Below are 23,573 nucleotides of genomic sequence, written 5' to 3'. Positions count from 1 at the left end.
TAATTAGCTGGGTGTAGTGGTGCATGCCTGTAGTCCCAGCTACTCAGGAGGCTGAGATGGGAGGATCCCTTGAGCCCAGGAAGTCAATGCTCCACTGAGCCATGATCTCGCCACTGCACTCCATCCTGGGTGACAGAGCAAGACCCTGTCTCACAAAAACTCATCAAAACTCCACATATTTTGGTTACTTAGGAAAATGTTTCTAGTAGTAAAGGCATGCTGATCTATTTCTGCAATTTACTGTCAAAAAGTTCAGAAAGCACAAAGGTAAGGCAAATATGACAAAAAGGTAATAACTTAGAATCAAGGAGCTCTGTGTGTGTTCACTGTAATTTCAATATTTCTGTACATTTGAAATTTTTTATAACAAAAAGTTTGGGAAAATATAAAAAATGAACAATTTTAGTGGACACAGGTTCTACCTTGATTCAACATTATTCTCATTATCATCTTCAAGACTAACTTCAGAGTCTAAGCTAGAGTGAGAAGTTACAAAATCAAGTCAAGTTTTCTTCTGCCACCATCTTTGCCACTGATCCCGAGTTATCATAGAACCAGAAAATGGGGAGATGGACCTGTCTGTTTGCACTTAAAGCATCTCATTTCTCAGAGAAGCATTTTCAGTGTCAATAGCCCACCAGTTTCTTCTACAGCATTTCACACTTCATGCTCGTTAACATGCTAGATTTGCACAGAGGAGACTGGGTTCCTGAGCCCTTTGTTCAAGGCAGGAACAACTATACAATTTTTTTGTTTTTAGACAGAGTTTTGCTTTTATAGCCTGAGCTGGAGTGCAAGGGCGCGATCTTGGCTCACTGCCCCAGCCTCCTGAGTAGCTGGGATTACAGGTCAGAGTGACCACACGAGACTAATTTTGCATTTTTAGTAGGGACGGGATTTAATCGTGTTGGCCACTCCTGACCCCAGGTGATCCACCCGCCTTGGCCTTCGAAGGGTTGGGATTACAGGCATGAGCCACTACGCTCGGCAACAGCTATATAATTTGAGGGGTCCAGTGCAAATGAAAATGAGAAATCTGTTCAAAAGTTACCTAGAATTTCAAGACGGCAGAGTACATCCAGATATAGTCCTTCCAAGCGGGGCCCTATGTAAAGGTCATACGCTTACGAAACCGGCTCTGTACAAAGCCCAGTGAAGAATCTACAGATGATTGGCCAAGCGCAGTGGCTCAAGCCTGTAATCCCACCATTCGGGAGGCAGAAGCGGGCAGATCTCTTGAGGTCAGGAGTATGAGACCAGCCTAGCCAACATGGTGAAACTCCTTCTCTACTTAAAAAAAAAAAAAAAAAAAAAAAATTAGCTGGGTGTGGTGGCAAGTGCCTATAATTCCAGCTACTCAGTCGGAAGGCTGAAGTAGGAGAATTGCTTGAACCCGGGAGGCAAAGATTGCAGTGAGCCGAGACTGAGACATTGCACTCCAGCCTGGGCAACAGAGTGAGACTCTGTCTCAAAAAAAAAAAAAAAAAAAAAACCACACATGAGACCTCCTCCTCCCAGCCTTGTATGCTTGACATGCTTTGGGGGAGTGGGGATGCGGGAAGAGCAGGCACTCCCGAGTCACTTCCTTGTATAGGTCTCTTCAATCCATTTCAACCTATCTTCTGAGGAATCCTTAAGACCAAAGACCCCTGAGAAATTTATTAGTTTTCTAAAACATAGGCATTTAGTGAGATGCTGATGTATGACATTATACAGTAGCAACAAGGCATTTTTCTGAAACAAAAGCCCAAATAAAGTTTATTAAAAGGAAACACGAATAACTACATTCAAAAACAATTATTGAAAATATCATAGTTTTCTTTTTTTTCTGTCTTTTTTTTTTTTTTTTTGTGACTGAGTCCTGCTATTTCACCCGGGCTGGAGTGTAATGGCGAGATCTCGCCTCACTGCAGCTACCACCTCCCAGGTTCAAGTGATTCTCCTGCCTCAGCCTCCCAAGTAGCTGGAATTACAGGCATGCGCCATCACGCCCAGCTAATTTTTGTATTTTTAGTAGAGACAGGACTTCACCATGTTGGCCAGTCTGGTTTTGAACTCCTGACCTCAGGTGATCCTCCTGCCTTGGCCTTCCAAACTGCTGGGATTACAGGCGTGAGCCACCATGCCAGGCCAAAATATCATAGTTTTCTTAGAATAAAGTATGTACTTAAAATATATTTTTATGTGCAACACTTGCAGGGAATTATTATATATATATATGTTACAAATCATTTGATGAGCAAAGCCATCATGTATAGAGTCTCTGATATTTTACTTGGTAACTAAGCTATTTGGAAATAAATCCAGATATACCAATAAAAATTCAGAAAGAAAATGCCTCGTGGGGTTTTCTGACCCAGCCCTTTTACTCTTAAGCATTTGCTACATTCCAAGTAACATTCTTAAATTAGTTATAAAAAACAAGGGGATACTTCCAGTAATCAAAAGGGGACTTATACAAGAGTGACAAAAAATAGCATAATTTCTTCCCTTCCTCGTCCCCCTGCCCCAATACAGGCCTTTTGCTATTGATATAAATTATTTATCACTTTTAAGAATAAGGCCCTTAGTGTTGACCTTCCCATTCCTAATAAATGTGGTATTTTTAAAAGGGCATGCCTCATGTGGCTTAGAATAGCATCTGGAAGAATACAGCTAACAAATTGTTAACAGTAGCATTAGACTAAGTATTTGCGTTGGGGCTAGAGAGGACTTTTACTTTCCTCATTTTTGCTTACCTGAATATATGCAATGAGCATGTGCTTCTTTTATCAATCAAAAAAATCAATCGGGGCCGGCATGGTGGCTCATGCCTATAATCCCAGCACTATGGGAGGCCGGACAGGAGGATCACTTGAGCCCACGAGTTTGAGACCAGCCTAAGCAACACAGGGGATCTGAGATATACAGAAAAGAAAAAATTAATAAACAAAAATAAATTGGCTAGTTATGGCGGTGGCACATGCCTGTGGCACATGCCTACTAAGGAGGCTGAGGTGGAAAGATTGGTTGGGCTGGGGAAGTTGAGACTACAGTGAGCCGTGATTGTGCCATTGCACTCCAGCCTAGGTGACAGAGCAAGATATTGTCAAAAAAAAATAAAAATAAAGATAATTTTTAGAAAGGAAAAACCCTAGCATGTACTTTCGATCTAGCATGGTGACTTATTTTCAGTCACTCAATCAAATATTAAGATTCTTAATGTTTTTCTTAATGTTTGAGCCTGAGCCTTAGTTTCCTTACCTATAAAATAAGGTTAATACTTAATACACAGAGATGTCATGAGGAAAATGCTAACCACGTGGTAAATACACAATCAATAAAGTTCCTTCTCTGAGCCTCAATTTCCTTGCCTGTAAAATGTGGAAGCTGGATTTGTTGTCAATGATTCTTTCTGGAGTTATAATATTGTGATTCCTTCTTTTTATATTCACAGAAAAAGGTTGCTAAATGAACTTAAATGTCTTCATTTGTGTTCAGGTAGTTATTTTTCTTTTATTTCCTGAATAACCAGGAAGCCAAAAACGTATGAGCAGTGCCTCTGGAATGTCTGGGCTACTCCACCCTGGGCACCTGGGAAATGACAGGGTATTTCCACTCATTAGAATCTCCCTGATGAAGAGAGCTTTCCTTAGTGGGAAGAGGATCTAACTTCAGTTGTAATAAGCCAGTGTGTGCCATTAAAAATGTTATATACTCTCAATTTTGGGCTTTGAGTACTCCCAGCTTTCTCTTAATTGGTTTGCTTACCTATATTTGCAATCCAGATACTCTGCTGAAACAGTTATGCAAGTGTTCCGTAATTTATTATATCCCATGTGTATGTCATTGGTCAAAGTCCAATTAGATCATTATCAATTAGAGAGGGCTGCATATTAGTTGAGTTTACAGAGTTGTCTCCTACACATCAGAAATGCTAATAATTGCCCATCTTTGATGGTACTAGGATGATAATTTTACAAGTCTCTCTTTGCTTTTATAAGATTGAAAAGTGGCTTGGATCATAGCAGTGGCAATACTCATCAGACTATAAAAAGGCAAAAACTTAAAAAGGGAGAGAACTACAAAACCAGGAAACATTGCCATTCCCAATTTCTCAAAACATGACAAGCTTTTTATTTAATAAAAATTTTGTGTGGATACAGAATCACAGAGAGGAACACCTACATGACTTAGAATTCAAAGTATCTCATGTATGAGATTTCTTAATTTAAGCCTTTTCTGTGCCTGCTGAATACCAGTGGGTGAAGAATGCCTTCAATGCCATTTTGGCATTTCTAGCACCCTGTGTAGCTTAATAGGATTCTTTATCCTGACATGTTATAGTAGTCCCAGCTTTTCTTGTAGAAGAACTCTACTCTACTTAACATTAATTTTAAGAGATATTATAGTAGAACTGAATATAAACAGACTTTTTTTGTTTCCATATGTATGATTAAGTTTCTCTGTATACAAACTAGAGATAAAACAACTTGCTCCTTACTATATGTGGAAGGCTGGGGGAATTCTTTCTGTGAGCAATAATGATAAATATTAACATTCTGTGAGTGTCTACTATTTCCCAGCCATCATGGTCGGCATTTTGTATTCCATTATTTTATTTAATCCTAAGAAGACTCTGTAAGGTATTATCTACCTTTTTCCTTTCCCCCCACCTTTTTAAAAAAAAAAAAAAAAAAAAAAAGACTAGTCAAGTGCAGTAGATATATGCTTTTTTTTTTCAAATAAGGAAGCTGAAATTTAGGGAAGCTAAATAATTTACCATTTATGGTGCTGGCAAAAGTATGCCATGTCTGATTCCAACACCTTGACTTTCATTATTTCTCTTTGATCTTCTAGGAGGAAGATGGAAATGCTCTGAAGTCTGGTGCATTGCCTAGAAGTCCTTCAGCAACTGAAATCTCACTTCTGTCACTCTTCCTCCTCTTGTTTTCCCTTATCTCTTATGCTCTGGTGATACGAACCTACTTGCAATTCCCTTAAAGTCCTGTTCTCTTAAGTCTCTGGACTGTTGTTGGGATTGTTTCTTGGCTTAAAATTTCTCTATCCCAATAGCATCAGATTAGCTGGTCTAATCCTTTCAAGTTTCAGTTTAAACTACTCTGCCATGCTTCCATTACTCTTGACATACTCCATTACAGCAAGGATCTTTCTGTGTCATCACCTAAATTGAGCAACTTGAGGGAGTCTTTTTGTTTCTTCATTATTGTATTTCCAGGACCTTTCAAAATATCTATTTCGCAGTAGACGTTCAATTAAATATTTATAGAATGAATGTATGAAAGAATGCATAAATGACTTGCTGTTCGTGCAAAAAAAAAACTCATTAGGGATCTGTGGAGGGTCCTATCTTATTTTATTCCATAACAGCCTAAAAGTTACCAGAAGTGAAAACTTTTCATCCTCTCATAAGAAAGCTTTCCGACATATCCTTATTTTGAATAGCATACCTGGAACACAGTGGTAGCTTGACACATATTTCTTGAATTGATGAAGAGCTTGAAAAACGAATATAACGTCTTTATTATATAATGCCTATTCTTTCCAGGCTCACTTTGTGTCCCGCCTACTTTATCCTCTAATAATGAGTAACAGTATGTAATTTTCATTCATGCACCAAATACTTATTTATCCACTATTATGTGCCGGCACATTGGTGCACTGTTTCAAGTAGGCTCCTTCTTTTCCTTGCTATCCGTGTTCGTGGAAATTCATGAAACCATTCAGCGAATACCATACTTATTGTGGTTTTCCTATCTTCCTTCATTCAGTTCAGTTACTTCTCCCAGACCATCCCTGACCCCTTGGGCAGCTAGTGCCTGCCTCTATCTTAGCCCTGATTACATCAATTTCACGTTTGTCACTCCCTACCCCCATTTCTAACCCACAATACCATTATGCTCTCAGAAGGCAGGAATTGAAGTTTTGTTCACTTATGTGTCCCCAGGGCCCAGCAAAAACCTAGGACACGGCCAAAATGTCTATATAGGTATTGAAATGAATAACTGCTATTTTTTTTTTCTTTTCTTTTCTTTTTTTTTTTTTTTTTTTGGAGAGACAGAGTTTTACTCTTGTTGCCCAGGCTGGACTGCAGTGGCGCGATCTTGGCTCACCGCAACCTCCGCCTCCCGTGTTCAAGTGATTCTCCTGCCTCAGCCTCTCAAGTAGCTGGGATTACAGGCATGCGCCACCACGCCCGGCTAATTATGTATTTTTAGTAGAGACGGGGTTTCTCCATGTTGGTCAGGCTGGTCTCAAACTCCCGACCTCAGGTGATCCGCCTGCCTCGGCCCCCCAAAGTGCTGGGATTACAGGCATGAGCCACCGCGCCCGGCCCAACTGCTACTCTTTATTGAACAACATGGATTAACATTTTGAAGTCTCACCACACCAAGTGAATTAACTATTATTAACATGTCATCCATGAGAAAAAAGAGGCTTGAAAAAGTTTAGAAATTTGCTTAAGGTCACACAGTGGTGGAGCCTGTTATTGCAGGAATCTGAAGAATGAAGTCACCTTTGATTCTAAATGAGTAAGACTCCTTCTCACTGTTTTTTCTTGAAGTTTTCATTTAGCCCTTGCAAAGTCTTTCTTCTTTAGACCAATGACTCCTCATCTTGATATTGTAAGTGGGGGGAAATACCCTCTTTTTTCACTTTGGAAATTGTTCAATCTCTCTTTGGAAGAAACATGATTTTAAACTTTCTGAACGCTCCTTCTGTGGAAGAATCCGCGCAGGAGCCCTGGGGGCACATAATAGGTTCAGTGAGAAGGACTGTCATTCGAAATGGAATGCGGGAACTAAGTTTTTTTTTTTTTTTCCGGGAAGAAAACATAACGAATTTAGCAGAGGGGAGAATGATCCTTCTGTTAGGTGCACAAATCCTAAGACTTGAGGGAGTTTGGCGGCTCACACTTAAGGTAGCTGCGGGTGACTGTGTTGCCCACAGCTAAGATGGCTGCTAATGACCATCTCCTTTGGCTGAGTCTGTTCTTTTGCTCGCTAGTATTTTCATCGAGAATTAAACAGAGTAAAATTTAGTAAAAGTTGGCACCTCCTTGCTAAGTAGATAAAACAAGAAGGTGGCACTGTTTGTTTGGAAAACCTTCTACGGCGCAAATTGTTCTTGCCCTTAACCAAAATGGTCGTTAAGGTTGTACCGAGGTTTGAAGCTTCCAGCCCTTAACTAAGATGGCGCCTGGAGGCCCGTTAAAAATTAGCTTGCCCTTTTTTCTGCCCTCTACCAACACGGCTTCCGCGGCGTCGTTCACGTGACATTCCTGGACTACGGCGCGGGAGAGGGGGTAGGAGGGCCCTTGAAGGGTGCGCGTTCCCGTGGCGGTGCACCGGGTAGGTTTCAGTCAGAGTCACTATGGCGGCCGGCGCTGGCAAGGTAAGCTGAGGCGGCGGTGGCGGCTAGGGAGGTAGGACCCGTCGTGGCGTCCTGGCTCCAAATCTTCGCAGCCTGCTTGCGGAGAGGTCGGCGGAGGTCGTGCCTAGCGGTGGGGGCTGGCGGGGGTCTGGCTGGAGGAGGCGAGGGCTGAGGCGGGCGGGCTGAGGCGCCTGACGGCCGTTTGTTTTGCTGTTTTCCCCACCAGGTCGGAAAGTTTCCTGCCTCTTCGGGCGCAGCTTGAGCTTGCCCCATCGGCCGCGATCGGTGGAGGCTGCGGCGGATCCAGTCCGGGGCCTCCAGGCCTCTCCCCAACCTCCGGGCCAGTCTCCCTCCCCCACCTTCTCGTCTGCCGGGAGCTGCGGCTGCCGTCCCTGAGATGCGACCCTCGCGGGGGCGACCCTGAGGGGAGGCGGCCCATGTGCTGAGCGGCGGCCAGGAGCCCAGGCGTCCGGGGACCAACTTCCTGCCGCCTGGGAACCCGAGTCTCCCGGTGTCGCGCCTCGCTCGGTCCGCACCGGCCTGCGGAGCCGGGTCCCCGCCCTGGTCTCGGGGACGCTCGCCAGGTGCCCAGGAGTCCCGACTTGGCCACTGCCCGCTCCCCGCCGGCCTCCACGCCTCGCGCGGAGGACCTCAGCCACCGCCGCCTCGGATCGTGCCAGGCCGGGGACTGCGTCCCCCTTCCCGGGGCGGCCTCCGCTCAGCAGGGGCGATGCAGACTGTCCCGCCGGCCGTCTAGAGCCCCTCTGCCTCCGTCACCTCTCGCCCCTTCACTCCGGGCGAGGACGGGAGGTGGCTGGCCAGAGGTGCCCAGCCACACCTTCCTTCGGCCCAAAAGGACTTTCCTGGCCGCGCCGAACCGACCCTTCCTTCATGCTGCAGTGCTACAACGTTTCCGCCACCAAGGGGGAAAAGCGGCCGCTATCTCAAACCAAACACAAGAATTGGCGTGTGACTCATCTGCTTGGATACCTCCAGTCCCCAAACTGTGTTCCAGGAGTTTTCTTGGCCGAAGCTGCCCGATGTTTGAGCCTTTTCTTCCCAGAGAAGAAGATGGACTGAAAGCTGCCAGTTGGGGACTTTTTGTGATCACGGCGTTGCTGGGTTTTAAAGGAGGTGATGGGGCTTACGCTGGCTTGTCTTCCCACCCAAGTGAAGAGTTGATGTTCACTGGTTATGCTTAGACAATGTGCAGTTTGTGTTAATTTAAAATTTTGGGTGGGATAGGGGCATAGGCTTGTGAAGGGCAGTCCGGATCCGGAGGAACTCCTCTTTGTCCCTGGTAGGAGAGACACCCCCAGTCTATCCTCGATGCCGTCAGCCTTGGCCATCTTCACTTGCCGCCCGAACTCGCACCCGTTTCAGGAGCGTCATGTCTACCTGGACGAGCCCATCAAAATCGGCCGCTCAGTGGCCCGCTGTCGACCAGCGCAGAATAATGCCACTTTTGATTGCAAAGTGCTATCAAGGAACCATGCTCTCGTCTGGTTTGATCACAAGACGGGCAAGGTAATGTCACCACATTGTCCAGCGGCATTGTTTAACATACTTTTTTTTCCCCCTTTGCCCTCCCTGAGAGGCCTAATATATGCAGGATCCCAGGGTTTGCATCCAGAGGAGGCTTTGCGCAAAGCCACGAATCAACTGTTTGTGTGCCTGGTTCTAGTGGAAATTTGATTGAGGTGGTTGAATGGAAACAGAGAAGGTATTGTAATTAAAAGCCTCAGGAGGGCTATGGCATCTTGATAACGTGGTCATTCCCAGTGAAATCCCAAACTAGATAGTGAAACTTGGCGTCTTGCTTTTAGTCTGTTTAGAAAGGTGAATTCACAGTTCAGCGCTTTATTAAGCAAGCAGCAGTTCTCGAAGCAATTCGGGGAATCCGTGGCCATTATTATCCCGGGGCTCAAGTGTCTTAGTGGTGAAATGTAGTTAACACATAGCTTTAGGTGAGTTCAGATCAGGACCTTTCTAGTAAGGATAATTGCTGGTATAAACCTAAGATTTTTGAAAGGTTTGATACATACTTGCCCTAGAAGGAGTAATTTGCAATAATCAAAGCTAATTTAATTAAGCATGAACAACTGTAACTTTATGTATTTTCAGAGTTTTCTTACGAGTTGGAGAACATACACATATTGCGTTTGAAAATCACTTTTTGACGTTCCCTGCAGCACTTATTAAGTACTTAATGCATAGTTACAGAGGTGCTATTCAAAAGTTAGTGTTAGGAAATAAACTTATTTTCTGAAATTATACCCTATTCTGTCAATTATAGCATTACTTAAATGTGATACGATGAATTCAGTGCTTTTCATTTTAAGCGTAACCAATTTAGTATTTTTATGTTAGTATTGTAAGTACTATACATGTATGTGCTTTTATTTTAAGAAATGAAGAAAGAAATTAAGATCCTTTCCATTTTTAAAAACTGTTTATTTGTGTTCGTGGAGAGTATACTAAAGAGCTCATCTTTGTGCCTAAACCTCAGGTTTTTAGCTGAGCTAGTGAATCAGTTCCAACTTTAAGTTATGTAAGACTAATAGGACTGTCTCAGGTTTCACCTCCTGACGTTTTGCCCCTCTTTCTGAGTTAAATAATTAAATCTTTCTTAAAGGAAGAACTTAAGTCTTCAAGAATATGTTTTGAAATGAAAGAAACCTGAGCCTCCAAAGGAAGAGAAAAAAAATGATACTTCGGCAGCTACTGATTTAAGGAATTATTTTGTAAATTATCTTTTAAAGAAAGGAGGAAAAGATTGTCCAAGTTCTGTGTGCTGCATAATATCTATACTTTATTCTACGTGTAGGATGAGAACTGAATAGTATGTTAACTTTTCTGTTTAACACCAGATCCTCATTTACCTTTGGAACAGACCCTTCCCCCCTCCCCCCAAGCTGAAGTTAGGGTACCTAAAATACTTCGTAGATTACTCGCAATCCTTTTTTTTTTTTTTTTTTTTGAGACAGATTTTTGCTCTTGTCACCCAGGCTGGAGTGCAGTGGCGCTATCTCAGCTCACTGCAACCTCTGCCTCCCGGGTTCAAGTGATTCTCCTGCCTCAGCCTCCCAAGTAGCTGGTATTACAGGCACACGCCACCATGCCTGGCTAATTTTGTATTTTTAGTAGAGACAGGGTTTCACCATGTTGGCCAGGTGGTCTCGAACTCCTGACCTCAGTTGATCCGCCTGCATTAACCTCCCAAAGTGCTGGGATTACAGGCGTGAGCCACTGCACCTGACCCTCATAATTCTTTAAAAATGAATATTCATAGAACTCATTTTTCCAGCAGTTGAATTCAGACATCAGTTTACTACTAAGTAGTGCCTTAACTCAACCAGCTTTTACATTTTCGCCATTTTATGTTCTTGGGCAACAGGTCTAAACTAATCAGACAACAGGTTTGCTCACAGTACATACTCTGCAAATGCACTTTCTTTGATGAAACACTCAAAGGGGACTCCCATTTTTTGTTTTACTTATTTGAAAAATACTGATTTCATGCCCAGTGCTTTCCACGGCTGTACTAAAACTCTCACAATAGGTTATTTTGAGATAACTAAGAATAGATCAATAGTGACTGTTTCATGAATTGAGATGACATGTTAATATTTGTGTTTTTTTTGAGATGGAGTCTCACTCTGTCGCCCAGGGTAGAGTGCAGTGGCGCAACCTCAGCTCACTGCAACGTCTGCCTCCTGGGTTCAAGCGATTCTCGTGTCTTAGCCTCCTGAGTAGCTGGGATTACAGGCACGTGCCACCATGCCCAGCTAATTTTTATATTCTTCATAGATACTGGGTTTCACCACGTTGGCCAGGGTGGTCTTGAACGCCTGACCTCAAGTGATCCACCCTCCTCGGCCTCCCAAAGTGCTGGGATTACAGGCATAAGCCACCACACCTGGCCATGAAATTTGTTCTTCAGAAAAACTTATCTTTGAATGGTAGATATGGCTTATTTCTACCATTTTCACTTTTTTCCCCCTTCTGCTTTATTAGCTAAAATAACACGCAGGCTGTGAGACCACTACTTTAGATATAGATGTAATTATTGCTTATTATACCACTTAATCTAGTTATAGCAGATACTGTCAGATCTTACCATGTCATTGAATTGTTTTAGGAATTAACTATTTAAAGCTTTGGTTTGGACAGATAGTAGGTTTTAATTGAGCATCTATTATGTGCCAGGCACTGTGAGGGATACGGTTCCAAAGAAAACCCACAGCGCGACCAAATAGTTCTTGTATGAAATTTGCAGTGTCTGTAGTCCCAGCTACTCAGGATGCTGAGGCACGAGGGTTGCTTGAATCCAGGAGTTTGAGGTTGCAGTGCTGTGATTATGCCACTGCACTCCAGCCTGGGCATCAAAGCAAGACCCTGTCTCTTAAAAAAAAAAGAATCCCTTCAGGCAAGGAGTTTCGTTCTTGTTGCCCAGGCTGGAGTACAATGGCGGGATCTTGGCTCACCACAACCTCTCCCTCCTGGGTTCAAGTGATTCTCCTGCCGCAGCTTCCCGAGTAGCTGGGACTACAGGCATGCGCCACTACACCTGGCTAATTTTGAGTTTTTAGTAGAGACAGGGTTTCTCCATGTTGGTCAGGCTGGTCTTGAACTCCCAACATAGGTGATCCACCCATCTCGGCCTCCCAAAGTGCTGGGATTACAGGCATGAGCCACCGCGCCCGGCCAGGTTTGTTTTTTTTTTTTTAAACGTCTGGGGATGATAATGGTACCTATTATTGTTTTGAGAATTGAGGTAATTATATAAATCACTTAGCACCCTGTCCCTGGCTCTTACTAAGCACCCAGTACTTAGCAGAGAGGGTGTTTAGTGGAGAAGAGGGAACTATTTAGACAACACTGCAATTTGCTATAGTGCTATGGAGTCTTAGGAAGGTGATGAGAAATTATTTTCTTTAATGTGATGGCATATATAGAAGAAATTTTTTTTTTTTTTTTTTTTTTGAGACGGAGTCTGGCTCTGTCACCCAGGCTGGAGTGCAGTGGTGCGATCTCAGCTCACTGCAACCTATACCTTCTGGATTCAAGGGATTCTCCTACCTCAGCTTCTCAAGTAGCTGGGATTACAGGCATTTATCACCATGCCCGGCTAATTTTTGTATTTTTAGTGGAGACAGGGTTTCACCATGTTGGCCAGGCTGGTCTGAAACTCCTGAACTCAGGTAATCCACTTGCCTTGGCCTCCCAAAGTGCTAGGATTACAGGCATGAGCCACTGTGCTTGGCCAGACGAAATTTTTAAAATTGAAACTGATGTAGTTGATAACTTTGTCTAAATTGGCAGTTTACCTGGGAGGTCGAAAATTGGGGTAATTATGTGCTTTGGATGACTTTCACTTTGTGGTGACTGTTGGATTCTGCATTGTCCATTATGGGAGGCTCATTAAAAGTTGGAAGAAATAGGCCAGGCATGGTGGCTCATGCCTGTAATCCAGCACTTGGGGAGGCTGAGGCAGACGGATCACGAGGTTAGGAGATTGAGATCATCGTGGCTAACACGGTGCAACCCCATCTCTACGAAAAATACAAAAAATTAGCTGGGCGTGGTGGCATGTGCCTGTAATCCCAGCTACTTGGGAAGGCTGAGGCAGGAGAATTGCTTGAACCCGGGAGGCGGAGGTTGCAGTGAGCTGAGATCGCGCCACTGCACTCCAGCCTGGGTGACAATGCGAGACTCTGTCTCAAAAAAAAGAAAAAAAAAGTTGGAAGAAATAATAAACACTTGAAACTTTATGATTATTCAAATGATACATGTTCATTTTAGAATATCTGCAAAATGTAGGCAGGTGGAAATCTAAGTGACACTTTTTAATGCTAAGCTCATGGAATATCTTATTGTATAATACTTAAATCTGCATGTTGAAGGGTGACAGGTTTGGCACAAAGCAGAGTTTCATAATCTTTCCCAAATCATCTTCTCAGTAATGAAGCAGTTGGATATTGCCTTGTTGGATGCTGGCCCTATGTATTATCCTTCATCCTTTTCGGAAGTCAAGCTCTTCAAATTAGATGGCAGATAGTAGAATGGTTTTTTTTTTTTTTTTGAGTCGGAGTCTTGCCCTGTCTCCCAGGCTGGAGTGCAGTGGCGCAATCTCGGCTCACTGCAACCTCTCCCTCCTGGGTTCATGTGATTCTTCTGCCTCAGCTTCCCAAGTAGCTGGGATTACAGGCATGAGCCACCATGCCCGGATGCCTGGCTAATTTTTTGTATTTTTAGTAGAAACAGGGTTTCACCATTTGGCCACGCTGGTCATGAACTCCTGACCTCAGGTGATCTGCCCGCCTCGGCCTCCCAAAGTGCTAGGATTACAAGTGTGAGCCACGGTGCCCAGCCTAGAATGGTTATTAATCCCTCTGTTGATTCAAGGCACCACTGAGCAAGCAGATCTACCCATATAGTGGTTACGTAGAAGGGATAGTGAGCGGACTCTTGTGATTTGGATGGCCCTATTTGGTTTGAGGCTTTGGGGTACTGGTGACATGCTAGTGGTTGACATAGTAGTCTATTTCCAGTCTCACTGAAGTTTACTTACTAGTGGTAGTAGTTGTCTACTTGTAGTCTCACTTTTAATTTAAACTTAGTGCATCTTTTTTTTTTTTGAGATGGAGTCTCACTCTGTCACTCAGGCTGGAGTGCAATGGTGTGATCTCGGCTCACTGCAACCTCTGCCTCCTGGGTTCAAGCAATTCTCTTGTCTCAGCCTCCTGAGTAGCTGGGATTATAGGCACACACCACCACGCCCAGCTACCGTTTTGTATTTTAGTAGAAACGCAGTTTCACCATGTTGCACAAGCTGGTCTCGAACTCCTGAGCTTAGGCAATCCACCTGCCTCTGCCTCCCAAAGTGTTAGGATTACAGGCATGAGCCACTGCACCCGGCCTAGTGCATCTTTTTGAGCACCTGTTCTATCATGATTTGTTTTAGTGAAGGGCATAGTGGTAAAGGGGGAGAAAATGACACAAACTGGTAAGGATTTGTTATTTCTTCTTTCTAGGAACTTTTACATTGGATAGAGAGGGTAACAGTGCACTTTGAAAATAGTTGAGATGGATGATTTTATAAGTTTCAATGGCAAAAAAATGATGACATTTGACTTTAAAATTAGGGGTGGATAGATAAGAAAAGGTTTTTTTTGGTTGTTTTTATTTTTTTTGTGGGGATGAGGATGGAATAAAAAGCAGATAATTTTGAACGAGCTTTGCATTTTCCAAATCCTGAGGAAACTGATTTTGTTGGATTAGAGAGTTCTTTGAAGAGTAGCCAAGGGTGAACATTTATTCTGTGTGATGTTCTTGTTTGTGCCTTATCTTCGTAATTAATTTTCACACTCCGGAAGACAGGAACGTTTTCCTACTATCTTGTATAAAGTAGTTGTTGAATAAATGAAGCTGACTAGATAGTGTGGTGCCAGGTTGTGAAGTGCCTTGCTTACCAAGCTAAGGATGTGGACCCTTGGGTTATGGAAGGCCTACTAGAGTTCTGAGCAGAGCACCGACATACCAAACCCCTGTTTAAGAAAGAGTGGGCCGGGTGCGGTGGCTCACACTTGTAATCCTAGCACTTTGGGAGGCTGAGATGGGTGGATCACCTGAGGTCAGGAGTTTGAGGCCAGCCTGGCCAACATGGTGAAACCCCACCTCTACTAAAAATACAAAAATTAGCCAAGTGTGGTGGCATGAACCTGAAATCCCAGTTACTTGTGAGGCTGAGGCAGGATAATAACTTGAACCCAGGAAGCGGAGGTTGCAGTGAGCAGAGATCCCATCTTTGCAACTCCAGCCTGGGCAACAGAGGGAGACTCCATCTCAAAAAAAAAGAAAAAGAAAAAAAGAAAAGAGTGATACAATAGTGATACAATAGCAGTATGTAGAGTTGCCTGGAGCAAGGAAAAATGGGTAACAGCTTAAATAACACTTTTGTACTAACCATATTGTGGGCCCTGTTCTAAATGCTTTACTTGTTAACTTATTTAATCCTCAAGTAACTCTTTGAGGTGCTTTTTTTTTCCACATTAACCTGTGAGGAAATTGAGGCACAGAGAGATCTTGGTCAAGTTCACATAGCTATTAAATGGTAGAATTGAGATTTAAACTCAAGCTCATAACCACTGTGCTATTCTAAAGGCTTTATAACACTTTAGATATGATGTGATTTTGTGAGGGCATAGACCAGGTTAACAGTAGGAATGGAAATGATTAAATGCCAGAAAATGAAAAAAGATAAGAGTATTAAATTAACTTGCACATTAGGACTTCAGCAAAGAGCAAGGTCCTATGTGAACTGAAGATTTTAGGGAAAGTTTAATGGATGAAACAGTTTCATGGATGAAATCCAATTTAAACTAGACCTTAGGACTTCTAAAAAGAGGAAGAATGGCCAGGAACAGTGGCAAATGCCTGTAATGTCAGCTACTTGGGAGGCTGAGTCTGGAAGATTGCTTGAGGCCAGGAGTTTGAGGCTGTAGTATGCCAAAATTGCACCTGTGAAAATCCACTGCATTCCAGCCTGTGCATCATAGCAATAATTTGTCTCTAAAACACAAAAAGTTCAAAAACTTATATTTGCCAGGGGTGCATCAGGTCTGTAGCCCCACCTACTTGGGAGGATGAGACAGGAGGATCACTTAGGCCAGGAGTTCAAGGCTATAGTGCACTAAGATTGCTCTAGCCTGGGTGACATAGTGAGACCCATCTTAAAAAAAAAAAAAAGTGGGGTTAAGAGATAGATTGTAGTTAGGGTCAGTCAGGGAAAGGAGTTTTGGGTGGGAGGAAGAAGCAGGGATGATACGGCATGTTCTAAGGACATTGCAAGAAGTCATTGTGAAGAGCCTGCTGAATTTGACAACCAAGATTGTTTCTCCTTTTTTCCTCCACACATCTAAACATGACCACAAAGATCCAAGCCTCAGCTTTTGGGAGAATGGCAGGTCATACATTCTTTTACTTTTTATTTGTTTGTATGTTTGTTTTAACAGATACTTAAGTTTTTTGTTGACAGAAGTATAAAGGTCATTAAGGGGTGCTGGTGTTTGTGAGAAAGTCTTTTACTTGACAAGTTGTGTTTAAGACACATAATGTGAACATGTATAGGAAGCCAGATTATATATTTAAAGCACATGTTCATTTCCTTCTATATTATTTTTCATAATAGTGGGAAATTGATAAAATATTTTATCTGTGATTTCGAATTGTTAAAAATATCGATGGTGTATATACTTAAAGCATTTTTTTTCCCACTTAGTTCTTTGACATTACTCCTTAGGTGAAATACAGTGGTGGGATCTCGGCTCACTGTAAGCTCCGCCTCCTGGATTCACGCCATTCTCCTGCCTCAGCCTCCTGAGTAGCTGGGACTACAGGCACCTGCCACCACGCCTGGCTAATTTTTTTTTTTTTTTGTATTTTTAGTAGAGACGGGGTTTCACCATGTTAGCCAGGATGGTCTCGATCTCCTGACCTCGTGATCCGCCTGCCTCAGCCTCCAAAATGCTGGGATTATAGGCGTGAGCCACCACACCCAGCCTACCTGTCTGGTTTTCTTAAGTGATATTTCTGCTAGAGCTTAGTATTTATTCTTTTTGGTAAGTAGGGAAGAGAATGTCATTTAAAGTTAAGTGAAAAGACTGTGAGGTTAACTCTTAATATATGTCAGTTACTTCATAGTTACTTGAATCAAGAAAAATGGTGGCATTTATTAGCGGCTGAAATGTTCTAAGTTTACAGTCCAGACTCTTTCCTCTTCTCGGGTACATGCTTCTCTTACTGACACTATGTAGGTAGATAAATAGTTACACCTTTGCTTAAAAATCTTTGATGTTGCCTCATTAATTTTTAGCATTAAAATCTATATCTTATTTTCTTTTTTCCAGCTCTCTCTTTTATTACTGTTTTTTTCTTCACCCCAAACTTTGTGTACTAGCTGTATGACAGTGTTCACTGTTTCTAGAACAAGTGCCTTTTTTTGCTGTTTTGTCTTCTAGAATGACCTCTTCTCGTCATCCCTTCAGGCTCAGTTCCAATGTGAAACCTTCCCTGACTCCCTTTAACTGAAGAATTAATTGCTTCTTCCTCTATACTTCCATTTAACTTAGTGTATGATTTATTTTTTTAAATTTATTTTTATTTTTATTTTTGAGACAGGGTCCCTCTCTGTCACCCAGGCTGGCGTGTAGTGGTGCGATCTTGGCTTACTGCAACCTCCACCTCATGGGTTCAAGCAATTCTCCTGCCTCAGCCTCCCAAGTAGCTGGGATGACAGGCACCCACCACGATACCTGGCTAATTTTTGTATTTTTAGTAGAGGTGGGATTTCACCATGTTGCCCAGGCTGATCTCGAACTCCTGGCTTCAAGCAATCCACCTGCCTCAGCCTCCCAAAGTGCCGGGATTACAGGTGTGAGCCACTGCACCTGGCCTGTATATAATTTCATTATAGGACATAAACAACAAAATAACTATGATGCAAATGTACTACTGTCCCATCAGATGTGAACTCTTGAGAACAAGAGAATAGGCACTATATTCATGTTTGAATGAGGGAAATGTGAACAATGGAGCGGTTTGTATTTCTGCAAACCTGTGCAGTGTTAAAGGGCAGAAAGTCATTCAAGTTCGTTCTCAATTTGAGATCATGGACTCAATTATCAATATGTAGTCTTTGTATAAGTCATTATTTATTGAGAGCTTGCAGTTTGCAAAACATTTTGCTAAGTGTTTTTGGATCCAAAAACGTAGATCCAAATCTTGTGATTGGCAATATTAAATTATATATGTGAACTATTACAATTTCACACAAAATAATTTTAAAAGGTTTTAGAATAATCAGAGTGCTTTCTTGTTTCATTTGGTCTATATAACACTCTTAGAAGGTAAGTAAAACAGCTGCAGTCTGGCTCCCTTTTGTCCAAAAAGAGTTTGATGTTTAGAGGTTATTTGTACAAGATCATCTAGTAGTAACTATGGGAGTTTTTTCCCCCCGAAATAAAAGCCAACTATTAGACATTTATTCTGAACTATCCTCTTAGGGACTGAGCAATTATTATGAAAATCTGTCTTTTGCTCTCTTGAAAGGTAATCTAAGCTATTGCTTTTTGATATATATAACCAAAACTTGTCATATTACAGACTTTCAAAGACTGAAATAACTCGTTAATTATTTCTCTGAGTCAGCTAACATTTTTAAAAACTTACCTCTACTACTCCTAGCAATAAAATATTTTTTCTTGGGCTTGCATTCAGGCAAACTGATTTGGCTTTGGGTATATATGAAAATGAGTGAAACAGCCTTGGAAAAACTTGTTTGGCCATGTACATTTTTCATACTTTATAAGAGAGTAGCTGACAAATATAAAGAAAAGAAGGAAAGCTTGTATAGGCACTTGAAAATATGGACATGTTTGGTGGTTAGTACTGTATCTTTTGTCAAATATACAATTTGGGTTGGATTTTAAATTTAAGCACATAGAAACTGTGTGTTAAGATTTTCTCAATATTTTCAGGCTTACAGTTTTATTTATATATAAGTACTGACTTATTCTAGCTGAGCCAAGCAGAAATGATTTTCCAACATAGACTTTCAAGCTTTTCTTATTTTTTGCTTATACAAATAACAGGAATACATTCTCATAAAAAGTCAAGCAGACCAGGTGTGGTGGCTCACACCTGTAATCCTAGCACTTTGGGAGGCTGAGGCAGGAGGATTGCTTGAGGCCAGGAGTTCAAGTTCAGCCTGGGCAACTGTTTATATGAAATGTGTGGAATAGGTAAATTCATAGAAACAAAGATTGGTGGTTTCTAGAGGCTGAGGGTAATTAGGAATGTGATGGTTAATTTTTATTTTATTTTATTTATTTATTTTTTATTATTATACTTTAGGTTTTAGGGTACATGTGCACAATGTGCAGGTTTGTTACATATGTATCCATGTGCCATGTTGTTTTGCTGCACCCATTAGTGATGGTTAATTTTATGTCAGTGTGGCTAGGCTGTGGTATCAGTTTTTCACTTGACCAACTTTTGGTCAAACACCAGCCTGATATTCCTGTGAAAGTATTTCTTAGATGCGACTAACATTTATACCATTAGACTTTGAGTAAAGCATATTACCCTCCATAATGTGGGTGGGCCTCTCTAATCAGTTGAAGGCCTTAAAAAAAAAGACTGAGGTCCCCCTGAAGTTAGGAATTTTGCCCTCACAAAGCTGTTGGACTCAAGGCTACACAACAGCTCTTCCCTGAATCCCTAGTCTAATGATATGCCCCGCCAATTTCATACTTGCCAGCACCCCCCACCCCAGTTGCTTGAGCCAATTCCATTAGATAAATCTCTCTATATAAATATACATGCAATCAGTTCGTTTTTCTAGAGCCTTGACTAATATAGGATATGACTGCCAAATTGGTATGAGTTTCTTTTTGGGATGATGAAAATGTAAAATTGATTGTGGCGATGGTTGCACAACTCTGAATTGTATACTTAAATTGGCAATTGTATGGTGTTTGAATTATATCTCCAAAAAGGATTTTTATTTTATTTTATTTTATTTTATTATTTTTTTTGAGACGGAGTTTCGCTCTGTTGCCTAGGCTGGAGTGCAGTGGCGCGATCTCGGCTCACTGTAAGCTCTGCCTCCTGGGTTCACGCCATTCTCCTGCCTCAGCCTCCTGAGTAGCTGGGACTACAGGCGCCTGTCACCACGCCTGGCCAGTTTTTGTATTTTTAGTAGAGATGGGGTTTCACCGTGTTAGCCAGGATGGTCTTGATCTCTTGACCTCGTGATCCACCCGCCTTGGCCTCCCAAAGTGCTGGGATTACAGGCGTGAGCCACCGCACCTGGCTGGATTTTTTTTTTTTTTAAGACACATGGTCTCACCATGTTGCCCGGCTGGTCTCAAACTCCTGGGCTCAAGCAACCCTCCCACCTCAGGCTCCCAAAGTGTTAGGATTACAGGGTGAGCTACCACACCTAGGCCCAAAAAGGAATGTTAGATGAAGTAATAGCTTAGTGAAAGCAGCTTGGGATATAGGAAGTAGAAGACAGTGAGTGAGTATTCAAGGTAGGTAGGATTAACAGAGCAGCTTTTGAAGTACCATATAGTTGGATTTTTCTCTCTGCTTCCTTATTGTGAATGTCTTACTCTTGGTTGGACCTTTGTTTTAACAAATGTAGTATATAGATAGTAAGTTTCCAATCTTGAAATATTTGTTTCTAGGCACAATTTTGGTGTTATTGAGAAGTTGTAACGCCAGAGTATTAATGTAAGAATTGAGAGAAATAGTTAAGATATAGTTTAAAAGTCTCAATCTGCACCTCAATCAGTTCAGCATAAGATTGATTTTACTTACCAAGGAATCTTTGATGTATGCAGGCACATACATAGAAGCAGTAAAGTATTGTTAGAATGAACTGTACTAGTTTGATTAAAATAAAGTATTCATTTAAATTGTAGCTGAACTCAAACTGGGGCCATCATGCATTCTTAGTCTTTAGTATGTGAGTGTCTCATTCTTGCAGTGCAGTGTGGTGTCCAGTATATAGTCCTGGAAAAATATAATTACGATACAAATAAGTCAAACAATAGTAGCATCTGTGAATCATTGTTTCCAGGGAGCTAAGAGAGTGATGTATTCCTTCCCCCAGGATTGGGGGCAGAAAATGTGGGAGGAAAGAAGAGGGCTTCACAGAAAAAGCTGTTTTTAAGCCACTGTTTGAAGAGTGAGTAGGGCTTTGCTAGCTGGATAAAAAAGAGCAATGCATTCTAGCTGGAAGCATATGTTTAAGGCAGAAAAGCCTGAAAGAGAATGATGTATTCTGGGAATGCAAACCCAGAAGTTGACAAAATTGGGGGGAAGAAAATAGAGCTGCTGTCAGTTCTTTGGGGGTAGTCGAGCACTGCAGGCAGATGCCTTAAGGGAGGCAGTGTAGTTAAAGATTTTGGAGTTGGACTACTGGTGTTGGAATCCTGGCTCCATTGCTTGCCAGATATGTGATCTTGGGGAGTCTCTGTGTTTTCAGTTTTCCTCATATGTAAAAGGAGGCTAATAATGGTATTTACTTCATGGGACTTTTGTAAACATTTAATGAGAATTGTAAAGCACTTAGCAGAATACCTGGCACAAGATAGGCAGTCAATAGCTTGTGGCTATTAGAATTTTTCTTTCTTTTTTGGTTGGTGTGTTTGTATAGTAATACCAGTTGACTATCCCTTATCAAAAATGCCTGAGATCAGAAGTTTTTTGGATTCCAGATTTTTTAGGATTTTGGAATATTTGCATTATACTTACACTTAACAGTTGAACATTCCTAATTCAAAAATCTGTAATCAATTTGCTCCAAAATTCAGAACTTTTTGAGTACTGACGTGGTACTCAAAGGAAATGCTCATTGGAACATTTCAGATTTCAGATTTCAAATTTTCAGATTTGGGTTGCTCAACCTGTATTACTTACGCAAATTCCTCTCCTGTATGCTGCTGCTGCTCCTCCCTCTCCTCTCCCCTCTTCTCCTCTCCTCCCTTCTCTTTCTCCTCCTCCTCCTTTGAGAGAGAGAGAGAGAGAGAGAGAGACTTACTCTGTCACCCAAGCTGGAGTGCAGTGGTGGATCACAGCTCACTACAGCCTCAACCCAACCCTGCCCAGGCTCAAGCAATCCCCCCTCCTCAGCCTCCCAAGTATCTGGGACCACAGGTGTGTGCCACCATGCCTAGCTAACTTTAAAATTTTTTATAGAGATGGAATCTCCCCATGTTGCCCAGGCTGGTCTCAAACTCCTGGGCTCAAGTAATCCCCCTGCCTTGCCTTCCCAAAGTGTTGGGATTACAGGCATGAGCCACTGCACCTGGCCTTTTTCTTCTTTTTTTTCAGATGGGGTCTTGTTCTGTTGCCCAGGCTGGAGTACGGTGCAGTCACAGCTAATTGCAACCTTGAACTTTGGGCTCAAATGATCCCCCCACCTTGGCCTCCCAGACTGCCGGGATTATAGGCATGACCTACTGTACCTGGCCTTATTTTCTGTAAATGTGCTTTTTCATTGTTGAAAAAATTTTCTTCTTTGAATATATCTTTTGAGTTCCTTAAACTAAATTCTTTTTTGAATGTATGAAACTTTTTTGAATATGTTAAAGAAATCATCTGTTAATTAATGCGTGTTATCCACTTCTACTAAGTTTGTACAGTTTCCCTGTTAAAGCAATAAAATCAATAGCATACTTAAGGTCTGCCTTGCTTGAAGATTCGAAATTAAAGGAGTTGGGTAAGTTACAAGAATCTAGTCAGTCAGTTAGGAAAAATATAAAAGAACCTATAATGCTCTATCAGGCACCATAGAACATGGTGAAATTACGATATTACTTCAGTTTTCAAGGAGCTTCTCGTTTAATTGGAAAGCTAAAGCTAACTCCCATAAAAAATTAAGGAAGAATTAAGAGCACTATGTGATCAAGATTGAGAAGGCTTGTTTGTCATGTAAGGGGGAGTTGAATTGGACCCTGAAGATTTAGGGTAGAGAATAGCAGGTGTCCTTGGTGTATATGTCCTTGGTGTATGAAGGTCTGTATTGAAAGGCATTCCCCAGAGGAACAGTCAGGAGGCAGTTGAGTCTGGAAGAACAGTTTATCAGTTGAGGTTTTAGTTATATTCCACAGACATTGTTGATAGCTGATTTAAGAAGAATAGCAGTATGTTGAAAGGGGATTGGATTGTTTTCAGAATCCTCGAAAGGCTGGGATCCAGTTTGGAAACCGATGCTGGAGTCACAGCCAAAATCGTGCCACAGAAGTGGCGTTGTGCAGACATGGCTGCTGCATTTCTTGAGCACTTATACCTCAACTTATAATGTTGACATTTGATATTGGATGATGCCTTTGGCACTGTTGTTATTGCTGCTTCTGGAAAGTGTGTGCTGATGCTTCTGCTCTGCCACCAGATAAATCTACCATCATGTTTCTTTTTTTTCTTTTTTATTTTTTTTTGAGATGGAGTTTCACTCTTGTTGCCCAGGCTGGAGTGCAGTGGCACGATCTCGGCTCACCGCAACCTTTGCCGCCCGGGTTCAATCGATTCTCAGCCTCCCGAGTAGCTGGGATTACAGGCATGCGCCACCACGCCTGGCTAATTTTGTATTTTTAGTAGAGACAGGGTTTCTCCATGTTGGTCAGGCT

The 23,573-nt window shown here is 42.0% G+C and overlaps 1 protein-coding gene across 32 annotated transcripts in view; it reads left to right on the top strand.

Moving 5' to 3' along the window:
- Positions 1 to 8,676: 8,676 nt before the first annotated feature.
- SLMAP (sarcolemma associated protein) overlaps positions 8,677 to 23,573 on the top strand; it is a 176,633-nt gene continuing 161,736 nt past the window's right edge. For all 32 annotated transcript variants that reach the window (XM_032755511.2, XM_032755512.2, XM_032153930.3 and 29 more), the window contains exon 1: positions 8,677 to 8,901. In XM_032755511.2, the coding sequence (XP_032611402.1) occupies positions 8,704 to 8,901 (198 nt within the window). In that variant the 5' untranslated portion in view covers positions 8,677 to 8,703. The remainder of the gene's footprint in view (positions 8,902 to 23,573) is intronic.

Source organism: Hylobates moloch, unplaced genomic scaffold (assembly GCF_009828535.3).
Source record: "Hylobates moloch isolate HMO894 unplaced genomic scaffold, HMol_V3 SCAFFOLD_5, whole genome shotgun sequence".
Taxonomy (NCBI): Eukaryota; Metazoa; Chordata; class Mammalia; order Primates; family Hylobatidae; genus Hylobates; species Hylobates moloch.
This window is presented reverse-complemented; position numbering and strand designations above follow the sequence as displayed.